Raw genomic sequence first — 13,149 nt, forward strand, 5'->3', positions numbered from 1 at the left:
GATCTCACAGAAAAACACAGTCACGGTCATAGAAACAAAGATGTCCTCTTCATGTAACAAAGCTTATTTATCAAGTAACGTTCAAACAGTCTTGCAGAAAATGTCCCAGGCAAAGGTGTTTATGTTCAGAATCTCCATTCGTGTTCAGATTTACTTAGCTTGAAGGCAGTAGGTCTCAGTTCACTGTCTAGAGAGTTGCTCAAGGGACCTGACTTTCCCAAAGAGGGTAAGCCAGGCAGAAGCTGTACTTCTTTCAGTGATCTAGCCTCAGAAATCATGTGACATTGTTCCATTAAAACATGACAGCTGGGTAGATGCCATTCAGCATGTTTGAGCAGGGGTCTAAGCAAAGGGTGTGGAATACCCAGCCGTACCACAGCTCATTTGTTCACACGGTCTGTTTCCTGGGATGCTCTCTGCACACATTTCTACCTAATTTGACTACTTCTAAAGTGTGGTGACATGTCTTACGCTTTATTATTTTCATAACTACTGAGAACACATGTCTTGGCTTTCCCTAACCGATGTAAAGATCCGTGGAGTATGCACTGTGTGTTTGACATATTGGAACAGATACATGTGGGCCTTGAGCATTTGAGGGTTTTAAGGAAGATTCTCAAAATGCCACACCCCACAAGAAAGGCACATCTCCAACTGAAAAGTCACACTGTCTGTCTGTGTCTATTTAAGACGTGGTCTCACAATATAGCTCAAGTGGTTGAAAACTCCTACCTCAGTATTTTGTATCCTGAGATTACAGATACGCACCACGATGCCCGGCTTTCCTGTAACTTTTGATGGCCGCTAATAGAATACAACCCTGGGAGAAAGTTGTCTCTGGTCTTCTTTATACTCACCTTTGCCAACATGTCCCTTCTGAATAATGCCATGATCCTCCCAGCTCAGATTCTGCCTACAAACGTGGGGTTCCCCTTTCTTCTAGGAATTCTGTAGCTTTGCTGCTGAATGGAGGCTTGGTTGTACAACGGATCCTTTCCACAGATGCAGCTGAGTCGGAGGTTCACAGCTTGTTGCGGGGTCAGAGGAACTGTAATAATTACCTCTGAGCATGCGCTATAGGAAGAGCTGGCTCTTGGTGTGCCAGAATCCTCACCAAGCTAGCTAAAATAGGATTCACATGACAAATGTGTCTTCCCTTCACCGGTTTAAGAACATCCTGTAGTCTGGCTCCTGCTCCAGATAAAGCAAGTGTGAAGAAAGCAGGTCCCACAGAACACATGGCTCTCACGTGTTCCCAACATGTGGCAGTCTCTCCAACAACCTGATGAAAACGGGAGGCTGCTGAAGCTCTCCACATAGTAAACCTTTGAAGAGTGAAGGGGGACCCCAAGGCAGCAAGGGGGGAGCTGTTTTGACTGCTCTCACTGGTTCCTTTCATAAAGTCACCAAGACGACCAAGAAGGCACCAAACATGTCTCTCCACATCTGCCCTCCCCCCTACTTATCTGTTTGGTCAGATATGTGGAGCCTCTGTCTACAGTCAAGGAATTTCTGTTACCATCCTGGTTCAGAATGTTTTGCCGAGCCTCTGTAAATCCTAATGTTCCTCAGAAGCACAGCCAGGTGAGCAGAGCCTCTGCTGGTGGCTGGTGATCCACTGTGGCAGACCTTCTCCAAAGAGAACCCCAGCGTTTCTCCTTATTAAATGGGCTAACACTGCTCCTCACGTTAAAACCTGAATCTGGCTTTCCCTCCTCTTGAGTCCAAGATGACCCTGTGACTGTGTCAGCATAATACTGGCAAAGAATCCCTCTAGGTAGGTATTTACTTTGGAGCTTCTCCCTTTGGAAGATGCAGATTCCTGCTTGCTCCCTCCTGGAACGTTTGCTCTTGGGGTACTCCAAGAATCCAGCTGCTATATTGTGAGATGCCCAAGACACACAGAGGAAATGAAACTCACCAGTCGACGGTTCTAGCTGAACTCCTGACCCACAGGTCACATCAACATGTCGTCATGTGAATGACCCACTGAGGTCGGGTGTCCCAGTCTGATGGAACCTTCAGATGTTTGCAGGTCCAGCCAGAATTACCTTATCAAAAAGACTGTGCCTATGAAGCCTGAACAGTCTAACACACAGAATCATCAAAAATAATAGTAATTACTGCTTTAAGCCAAGAAGTTTGTGTTTTATTGCACAAATGGCCAGAGCATCCTCTTGGCCTAAGGAGTCTGTTAAGTGAAGTTTCCTCTTTAGACGTTTGGTCCCATGATCTCCACATGAGTGCCTCGTTCTCAGCTTCCCTTGGCTGTGTGCTTTCAGGTGATTTGGGGCTTATGTTAACCAGTATGCCAAAAGGCCACCAAGCAGCTGCAGGATTTGCTTTTGTTTAGCCTTTTTTTCTTTGGAGATTACATTTTGCAGATTAGAGCCAAGCAACACAGGAAAGTCAAATCACTAACCCTTAGCTTTTGAAATCCCTCAAAAGATTGAGATGAATTAAACATGTTTCAATGATGGGGGAAAATGTCATCAGTGGGTCTGGTGCCTCAGTTTCAAGCCACAGAGGATTTAGCTCCACTAGGAGGGAATGACAAGTGTTGTTCTGTGGCTGTGCCATGCCCCTGAGTCACTGGTGGGAATGAAGGGGGAGACCGTGTCTCCTCTGCTTTCTGAACAGATCTCAGCACATGGGACAGAGGCCTGAAGATTGTAGGAGAGGTATTTTGATGTCTCCAGGTTACAACCATTACAGGATGTCCTGGATGCCCACAATGTGCTGTGTGACATGCTGGGTGTGACATTCTGGGTTACAGGCAAAGGCCTAACTTCTAGATACAACTTCTGTCTTTGACTTGGTTAGCACATAACACATGTCAGCAAATTCTCTCCGCCTTTCTCTACCGGCAAACATATGTTACCTTCATCTTGATACAGTCTTGCAAACACTGGTGCTATTAATTGACACTGTTTTTATCAACCCTGCCTCGCCTCTACCTTCCTGCTCATCTGGCTGGCCCAGCTGCATAAAGAGTTGCTATTCTTTTGACATAAGAAACATTGCAACTTGTTTGTGAGATAAGATCTTGTTCTTCTACTCGGGTGGTCCTCCTGCCTCAACCTCCTGAGTGTTAGGATTGTAGGCTTAAAACCATGGAGTCCCACTGACTTTGAGCATTTTGACTTCAAGGTCTCTGGATGTAAATAACCCTTTGTTTGATGCTACTTCCGGCTCACTGTGCACATGGATTTTCGAGCACTGCTTCTGCACATTTTCCTCACGCTTCTTGTCTAGCTTTCTTAGGACGCCCCATGCACAAATATTGCGTCCAGGAGCATCACGCGGGCTATTGAAGCTCTGTTGTTTCTTTACTGGTTTCTCTCTGTTAAGCTGAAGATATCATCTCCACAGACTCTTCCTTTCTCCCGCCACCTTAGTTCTGAGAAGACACTGTTCTGTGGAAATCTCCATTCTAGTCATCATACTTTTCAGAGAATTGTCTTTGATGTCATTTTTTTTTCCTGCTCAGTATGGGTCACACATTCCTGTTTCTTTGTCTGTCTCCTACCTTTGGATCCCAAAATTAGTGCCGTTGTTATTGCTGTTTGTTTCTTTCCCATGAGTCATAGATTAAACAGGGCACTGCCCTGTACCTCAGACTGGTCTGGAAACCCCTGTGTAGAGCAGGCTAGCCCAAAACTTCTAACACTCCTCCTTCAGCCTCGTGAGCACTGAGATTAACAGCCCAAGCTATGGCCTTCAGTAGGGTTTCAGAGACTTTGTTATCTTACGCCCCTCCTCACCACTGAGTGGGCTGATCTGCTGTCTGGCCTCTTAGACGCCTGCACACAGGAGGTGTACATAGATTCACATAGGCACGTGTACTTGCACATCACCTTTTTTAACCTCTTAGAAAAAAACTGGGCTCTTACCTGTGAGTCAAGTCTCCTGCCCCTGTTTATATTAGCTGAACAGACAGACAGCAACTGGTCAGAAATTATGTTTAACCATCTCATCCTGTTGTAAGGTCCCCATATACTTTGCCATCAGTCCTGCGTGTCACTAGAGAACACATTCCAGGTTCAGGCAGTAAAGAGGCTTTCCACAGCCTTTCTTTCCAGGTCCTCTTATGTCTACTGTCCTTGTGTGAAGGGACTCATAACCATCTAGGGAGGCATGGACAGCCCTGCTGATCTTCCTTTGAGGATGTCTGCGAACTTGAGCACGTGCACAATTTTTTAATGTCCGTGAGAGACAGAGGGTAGCTCATCACAGTAGCCTCTGCCTCTCGTCTTCTGGCTAACCTACAAAATCTGTTTTGCCTTGAATAGGACTACCTTACCTATGACTGTGATTGGCCTCCCCTGCTCCTTTGGGAGAGGGGAAATATCTGTCCATGGCTGACTGACACCCAGGACCACAGAGCTTCCTGCTCTCCTGGTTGTTTAAATCACATGGGCCTCCTGCTGGGAAACTGCTAATAGTAATGAAACTGGGCAACTATTAGGAGTCACCAAGGGTCTAGAGCATGAAGAAGGTAGCAGGAAAACATGGCAGACTTGAAATAGAAACAAGACCATAGATGTCAGCCTTTGAGTCTCATGTCTATTGGCTAGTTTTATGCCAACTTGACCCAAGTCAGAGTCACTTGAAAATAAGAACCTCAACTGAGAATTTACTGCTACCAGATTGGCCCATGGAAAAGGCATCATTTTCTTGATTGATAATTGATATGGGAGGCCCATCTCACTATGGGAGGTGCTGCTGCTGTGCTGGTCATTCTGGGTGCTATAATAGAGAGCAAGTCATGAGGAATAAGCCAATAAGAAGCCTTTCTCCATGGTCTCTGCCTCAGTTCTTGACCCCTAGATACCTGCCTTAATAATCTGGACCTTCTGCCCTGACTTTCTCAGATGATAGACTGGAGCTATAAAGTGAGATGAATCCTTTCTCCCCAAGTTGCTTTGGCTACAGTGTTTTATCACAGTAACAGAATCCTTGGCTGTGACAAAACTCACCGGCTCCACTTCTCTCTCCTGGAAGACTTTGCCTCTGTGCGGTCTCTCAAAGTGTCCTGGTAGTCAGGACACTTGCTTATCAAAGAGGTAGCGTAGCATCCCTTGAGTGGACACTGGAAGCCCTGCCTATTCTTGGAGTGCTACCCTGGGAACAGTGGTGTGAGGAGGTCTAAATCACATGGGCCTCCTGCTGGAAAATTGCTAACTCCCATATTTATATTTTCGAGGACTGACCATATGGTACTGAATACCCAATTGGTGAGCTCTTCATTAAGGAACACTCACTCTCTCTCCCACTCTCAACATTCCTTAGTTGCCTGTAGTTCTTTGGGTAGGGTTGAGGCCTCATGGGCTTTCCCCTGTCCATGTAGCATGTCTAATGTTGTTATCCTTGTTCAGATCATGTTAAGGCAGTCATGCTGGTAAGATTTTATGGATGTAGCTTCTAATGTTACTAGGAGATTTTTTTTTTGAGGTACCTCCTCTAACTCACTATGTACTGGAGAATGACTTCGAAGTTCTGATCTTCTGCTCTAGTTTCTGGTTGCTGGGATTATTTACTGAAGGTTACATTCAAGGTTACACAGTTGTGTGGAGCTAGGGGTCAAACCCAGGACTTGATACCTACTAAGCCAACTCTACCAACTGAGATACATCCCAATGCCTGTGGCTCTCTGGGGAGGGAATTTTGCCAAGTTCTTTCTTCTCCATTCCAGAAGCCCCATTTTAAGTCAAACTCAGGTGGTTAATCTGAAGTTGAAATTGGTTAATTCTTTTCTTGTTTGATTGGTTTGGGTTGGGGTTAGGTTGGGTTTGTGGGTGGAAGGTGGTCTTGTTTTTTTGTTTGTTTGGTTTTGATTTTTGTCTTAGTTTTTTTTGTTTGTTTTATTGTTATTGTTTTTTTTTTCTGAGGCAGGGTTTATTTTTCTGTAGCCTTGGATGTCCTGGAACTCACCCTGTAGATGTAGACCATGCTGGCCCAGACCATAAAGATCACCTACCTCTGCCTCTGTCTCTGCCTCTGCCTCTGCCTCTGCCTCTGCCTCTGCCTCTGCCTCTGCCTCTGCCTCTCCTCTGCCTCTGCCTCTCCTCTGCCTCTGCCTCTGCCTCTGCCTCTGCCTCTGCCTCTGCCTCTGCCTCTGCCTCTGCCTCTGTGCTAGGTTTAAAGGCACACACCACCACTGCCCAGTTAAGTTGATTAATTCTAAGACTACTACTGTAAGGGACATTGACTATGCCTATACTATTACCTGAGATCTGTTGCCTTACTGGCCTTTGCCCCTGAGCAGTGCCTCTCTACACCCATACCCCTGCTCAATCTCACCCTCCTTCTCTAGGCCCGGACACTCTAGGATTGCTTTAAACTTCAGAATGTAGTGGAATCATCAAGATGTCAGCTCCAGGCCTCAGCATTAAAATGCCAGTGCCCCCTTTCCTGTGCTCTTGGGAGCCCTGAGCTGCCACATAAAAAGGCAGTCACTCTGTGGAGAGATCATGAGGAGAGAACATGTGGAAGGCAAGAGACCCTCAGAACAAAGTGAAGACAGGACCGTAGTTGATAGAAAAAAGAAAAAAAGAGACCCCAGGAATTCAAATCAAATGAAGCTAGCCGCAGCTCAGGCTGTTGTGAGTGGGTGAAGCCACAGGACTCCAGCAGGTTTAATCACACCAATGATTAGCCACACCCATCCCCATGTTCTATCCAAAGTCATGGTTGAAGGCCAAGGCTAAGCTGTCAGCCCATAGATAGCAGTAGTTAAACAAAGCATCCAGACAGCCAAAACTGAACTCCTGTTTCTAGTTTTGGTGCACACACACCTGTCTGGATTAAGAGTCTCTTAGTCTGGACTCTCTACTCCCTACCCTAGTAGTACTGTGTGCAGTGCAGACATGTCACAGGATGCAGAGAAATGGTCTGCTTTGTATGATGCTCTACAGATAACATGGCAAAAAATAGGCCCCTAATAAAAGGCTTCAAGGTGACAGTCACAGTTAATGTGATCATGAGTCACACCACCTACTCCAGTCTAGGAACAAGACCATTCTTCTCTTCTGAGTCACTGAATCATGCTGCCAGGACCTAGGCAACACTTCCCCATCTGTATATCCTCAGATGTCACAGATACTCACCAACAAAGCCGGTCAATACTAGAAAAGTGTGTTGGTCCCCAGTGCTGCTCAATTCTCTGTTTGGACCCTGAGTATTTTTCTTCTCTGAGCCAAGGCATGAGTCAGACAACTTACGTGGAAGGAACTCGGTATCAGCTCGATGAAGAGCCGAATACGTCTTGAAAATCCTTCAAGTTGGTCGTCGGTGAAGAAGGTGAAGAGGACCTCATGAACCCCCAACAAAGGAATTAGGAGCAGCGTTGATTTTGCCAATCTGCAAACGGTACCAAGTATCGGTCATGACGGCCTTGCAGGGACTAGGCAACATGTCCTGTCCACTGTGCCCACCTGTACTGCAAATCTCCTACTTTCGATGAACAGATAGTCTTTCGTGACCTTACTCTTGTATCCCTGTATGCAGCAAATGCTCATGGAACATTTACAGAATGAAGGAAGGAAGAAGCATCCTGGGTAGGGTATCATGCTTACAGATACTGATGTGTCTGATGGATAACACACTTCGATTCGAGCAGCTGCCTCCCTTTGATACCACCAAGTTTAATAAGTCTATGAGTATATGGTTAGCAGGTTCCGATACTGCTCTCTCTCCCCACAAATTCAACACTTCCAATGTCAGCCTCAGACAGGAAAGAAAATGAGTTGTTCAGGGCCCCAGAGACACCAAGAGGCTATCCCAGGCTGGAAGTGGGGTCTGCCCTCAGCTGTCCCTCAATCCTGTAACAGCATGAGCCACAGGAAATGGGAAACTGGTCCTCCTCATAAAGTACACGAAAATACACAGTGTGGAGGTTGGCAGTCGTTAACAGTCTACACACACACACACACTCAAGACAAACAATCCTCTGTACCACCCACAAGCAAAGTGCATAGCTGGAGCCCAGTTGCTCCAAACTGTTGAATCCCAAGCACGGCTAGCTATTAAAATTCCTTTCAAGGCCTTTAAAGATATATACAGTGGGTCTACAGAATGCAAAAGTTCTGCTCTAGAGGATCCAACCGACTGTAGATTGATTGACATGATTTCTTCAGTTGTGCCCATGCTGAACCTCTACAGATTTCTTTATCATTTTTCTCTCGACATTGCAACACTGCAACTATTTACACGGTGCTCACACTGCTTTGTGTTCTAGACATAAACCAGAGATGACTTAAAGTACCGGAAAAGAGATAGATCAGCAGATAAAAATGCCTGCTCTTCTTCCAGGGGCCCGGTTCTGTTCCCAGCTTCCATATCACATAGCTCGAAGCTACCTGTAGCTCCAGCTCCAGGGAAGCCGATGCCTTCCTCCAGTTTCCACGGATACCTGCCCACACCTGACATGCATCCACATAGATGTACACATGTAATAACTAAATAAAATAAGCCTTAACAAATAAAGTATAATAAAAGGACATCAGCTTCTCAGGTGGGTTCTGAAATGGGTCTCCCATGTTCATTAAGGGACATCTTACTAGGTCCCAGTGTGGACACCCACAAGCCAAACTTTGAGAGGCTGTCCCCCTAGAGTGTGGAGTTTTATAGAACTTCATAGTGGATTCTGAGGAGTAGTGGGGGGCTGGAAATGGTCTCACTTTACCACTATCTGCTTCTTGATTTGAAGTTAACAGAATTAGCAAAGGTGACTCATGTTCAGGGAAAACAAACTAAACTGGTGTCTAATCCACACTGGGGGGAAAAAAGAGAGCTTAATTGTAATGTGTTTTTAACCCAAGTACTTAAAGAGCCAGAGTAGGAAGAAGCCCAACTCCTAACACACATACACACGGGGGGTGGGGTGGGAGGGAGGTAAAGATGCAGAAAGCTACTGTGGTTAGCAGTCCACATGCCATTTTCCCAAAGGGCTAAACTCTGCCCTGTGTCTATGAGACCCATTCAAATGCATGGCCACCCATGCAGCAAAAACACTTTGCTTCTTCATAGCCATCACATAAAGGGACTTCACCTGCCCAAGTGGGGTGGATGTCCCCAGAGTCTTGACAGTCAGGGGAACCCACGACTCGGGAGGTGAATGACAGACACTGGTTATGCACTTCTCCTGAAGGGAGCTCACATCCACTTCTGCCCCCACACCCACCCACATGGAAGTCACTTAGAAAAGAATATATCCAGGGAGCCTTTTTTCCCTCTCTTTCCCTTGTTTGATTGCTGAGGATTGAGACCAGGGCTTCACGTGTGCTGAACACATGGCTCTTCTGCCAAGCCCTGCTCCTAAGGATTATTTTGTTGGTTTGAGTATTTAGGAACATTTTTAGACACCTTTTGGCTCAAAGGTTGCAAAATGGAGAGCACAGGTTGGGATTTGACCTGAAGACTACCTTTCCTTGGGATGTAGAGTTGTTTTGACAGTAGGAGACATCTTCAGTAAGGAGATGTAAGCAGGGATGCTCAAATTTTAATCTTTGGGAAGCTAGAGCAACTGGATGCCAAGGCTGCAGACTCCTGCTTGACTGTCAACTGTAGCTAGCTGGTGATTCTCCCTTTAGACTCTAACATTTAGAGGGACCCCGTGGTCTCCATCCTCTGTATGGCCTTCATTTTTTGTGCTATTTGCTCTACACTGACAAGAACCTGACATGTGACTCTTACTCTGAATTATCTAGAGCAATAACATACATCAACATACTTGTGTGCAGGCCCATGTCTCACCAGCAATTGATTTCTTGAGCTGTATCATGGCAATTATAAATTTTTAGGTTTTTTAGAAGTGTAAGGAGGGTGTCTAAATGTGAGTTTGCATGTGAGTGCAGGTGACCATGAGGGCCAGAAGCAACCGACGCCTCACTTGAAAATGGGTGTGAACTATATTGACATGAGTTCTAGGAACCAAACTCAGGTCCTCTGCAAATGTACTATGCACTCTTGAACACCAAGCCACCTCTCTGACCCCAATCATGGGTTGTTAAAGTGCAAATTAACTATGGAATGATGCTAGTTCTACAGAACAGCATCAGAGAGAACAGAGAGGGCTTCCTTCCATTTCCCTAGTATTCACAGATGGTATGGTCAATGTTTGTTCTTCAATACCAGGAAGCCAGGATTGGGAGCAGACTAGAACTATATATTCCAGACATTGATGGATTTTTACCTGTTTTCCATTTTCATTCTGTCTTCATCCCACACGGCAAACATCACGTCTCTGATGGCATACTGTGTCACTTCTGCCCCCCCCCTTTCTCTGGGTAGATTCAGGCTGGACCTCCCCACTACTCCCACCCTTTTAATGTCTCCTTAGACAAAAGTACAATTTGTGTCTCAGCCCGGATGAAAGCCATAAATAGTTGCAGACGTTTACTCTTGTGGACTGTGTGCATGCTGCTTTCTCATCCATAGCTAGCTGGCTGTTTATTTAAATGGTTCAGTTTGTTGCAGTCCTTTAAGGATTCAACAAATATTTATTAAGCATATGCCCAGGGTACATGAGTGGGTACAGAGGGAGTAGAAAGCTCAAACCAAGGGAAATAGAACTCAGGAACAGTACCAGGGTGTGGGTTCAAACATCAACATCACTGCAATGGCTGTGCTTCATCATGGTGGCAGAAACATGCAACAAACAAAGGAGCAGAGACTTGTTTGGGGTCAGGCTTAATCCATGCTCGCTTGACCTCCTTTGGGGGGTGCTGTGTGGAGATGTCACAGCGTGCTGGAGAGCACATGGAACACTAGGTTGTACACCTTATGATGGCTGGCCAGCAAAAAGTAAGAGGAAGGTTGTACTGGCTGGTTTTGTGTCAACTTGACACAAGCTGGAGTTATCACAGAGAAAGGAGCCTCAGTTGAGGAAATGCCTCCATGAGATCCAGCTGGAAGGCATTTTCTCAACTAGTGATCAAGAGGGAAGGGCCCAGCCCATTGTGGGTGGTGCTATCTCTGGGCTGGTAGACCTGGGTTCTATAAGAAAGCAGGCTGAGTAAACCAGTGGGAGCAAGCCAGTAAGCAACATCCCTCCATGGCCTCTGCATCAGCTCCTGTTTCCTGACCTTGAGTTTCAGTCGTGACTTCCTTTGATGATAAACAGCAGTGTGGATGTGTAAGCTGAATAAACCCTTTGCTCTTTGTTGCAGTAAATATTAAAAACTTGCTTCTTGGTCATGATGGAGGAATAGACACCCTGACTAAGACAAAGATGCCAACCCCCAAATAGCCCATACAAAGGACCAATTTAATTATACTAGCCTCTACCTCCTAAAAGTTCTACACCATGTCCCCAAGAGTGTCAGAGACCAGAGGTCAAACCTTCAACATATACACTTCTAGAGGACACTTAAGACCCCAACACAGCAGGTACTATAGCTCCAATGATGCTCGTCAGTAATCCATTTCTGATATCGCTGGTATGTGGCTCATGGAGTTTAGACATAACATTTAACTGTGGTACTTGCTGGGTGGAGTGGGATGAGCTGAAGGAAACTGATAAAACTGCAGGTGTTGGAAGATCATTGTGTGTTGTAGTAAATATTAAAAACAGTTAGGCTTATCTCTTTGTCGGCCCCCAAGGTGTCATTCAGCAGGCGCCACTTCCAGTATGGAGCCAGGCACCGACTCTGTCACTCTGTCCAACCCACCCCAAATCTCACTCTGCCCCCACGACTCTCTTCAACCAGAGTAAAATTACCACCCTACCCATCACAAACATGACTCTATTGCCCAATAACTTTTCATACAGGTCTATATATCAAACTCTCAATCCACAAACCCTATACACAATAAGATTACATCAAATAGACAAAGATACAAACTGCCCTTCTGTATGAGATGTAAGATCTACAAAATCCTTAAAATGTTTATAGCTACCTAACGCCAATTAAGCCCACCTGGATCTAATTCAGCCTTCCCGATGTCCATCTTGGAACTCCTCTCTTGATTTTCTCCTGTACTCTGACCTCTGACACTCTCTTTCCACCTCCCTTACCCTGCCTAATCACCGGCTCTCACCTTTAATTTACTAATTAAAATGGGAAGGTTCTGATGAAGTACATGACTAGGCAGCACTTCTTGGGGAAGTGGAATTAACATCAAAATACAAACAGTTGTAGGACCATCTACAATTGTAGTTTCGACTCCTCCTGTAGCAGTTCATGTAACCTAAGACAGATTTTTTTGACCTTTCCCTGAAGCATGCCCCAAGACCCTCCTCTAAAAGGTGGCTTCCCTATTCCCACAGAAAAGGAGCATCTTTATTGTAGAAGATGTCAGACCACAGAGAGGCACCTGGATTCACAGGTTTTGCCACATCTCCAAGTCTATTACCATCAGACCATGCCTCATGTGTCCAGTAATATTTTCCCACAACCGCCCATCCTTTATCAAACCTAGTATAAACGATACACATTCGATCACCGTGTCTTCATTGCCTTGAGGAGGCTCCTGGAAAACAAAACTTCTAAGTTTGTATTCTTTTCTTCCATTAATCATCTTATCTATACAATATTTCAACCCAAAGCCAAGGTCTCTGGAAGAAAAAAAAACTCTCTGCTCTTGTGCTGTCTAGCAGAAACTCCTTCAGAAAAGATAATGGGATGGGTGTGTGCAGAAATTATTCTTCCCTATAAATTCACTCTGAGCTCAAGCTCCACACATCACATGGAGAGAGAAAAACAGCATTAATAAGGGGGGAGAGAACTATCTCCTTGCTGGGAGCCACAGAGAATGGATGGTAAGGTAGGAATCCTCTCAGTGCTTGCCCTTCATCCTTGCCTCAACCTTCCCTCCCCAAGTCAGACAGTAGATCCACTTACTGTTCCTTTACCTGATGGCCAAGGCCCATGGAGAAAGCTAAAAAACTCCTACAAACTTGCCTCTTGGGTGAGGTCTACATGTGTTTAATTTAAACCTTCCTAAAATAGACTCCTGGACAGGGACCAGAGATTAAGCGTTACATTCTAAAAGCTTTCCAAATCTGAGAGCTGGGGGTAGCCTTATATCTCATGCACTGACACCATGTCCCTCTCTTTACCCACACTGAGGGCTTTCATGGAAAATTAATATGGGGTGCATAGAAAAGACTAGTGTGGGGCAGGCATGGTGATGCCTTCTGGTGTA

The 13,149-nt window shown here is 45.5% G+C and overlaps 1 protein-coding gene across 1 annotated transcript in view; it reads right to left on the reverse strand.

Annotated features, from left to right (window-relative positions):
• GLP2R (glucagon like peptide 2 receptor) overlaps nt 1-13,149 on the reverse strand; it is a gene marked incomplete at both ends in the record, with an annotated part of 57,589 nt that overhangs the window by 4,086 nt on the left and 40,354 nt on the right. The window contains one exon of the mRNA XM_080922831.1: nt 7,224-7,362. Within this exon, the coding sequence (XP_080778957.1) occupies nt 7,224-7,362 (139 nt within the window). The remainder of the gene's footprint in view (nt 1-7,223; nt 7,363-13,149) is intronic.

This window comes from Micromys minutus, assembly GCF_963924665.1.
Source record: "Micromys minutus genome assembly, chromosome: 10".
Lineage (NCBI taxonomy): Eukaryota > Metazoa > Chordata > Mammalia > Rodentia > Muridae > Micromys > Micromys minutus.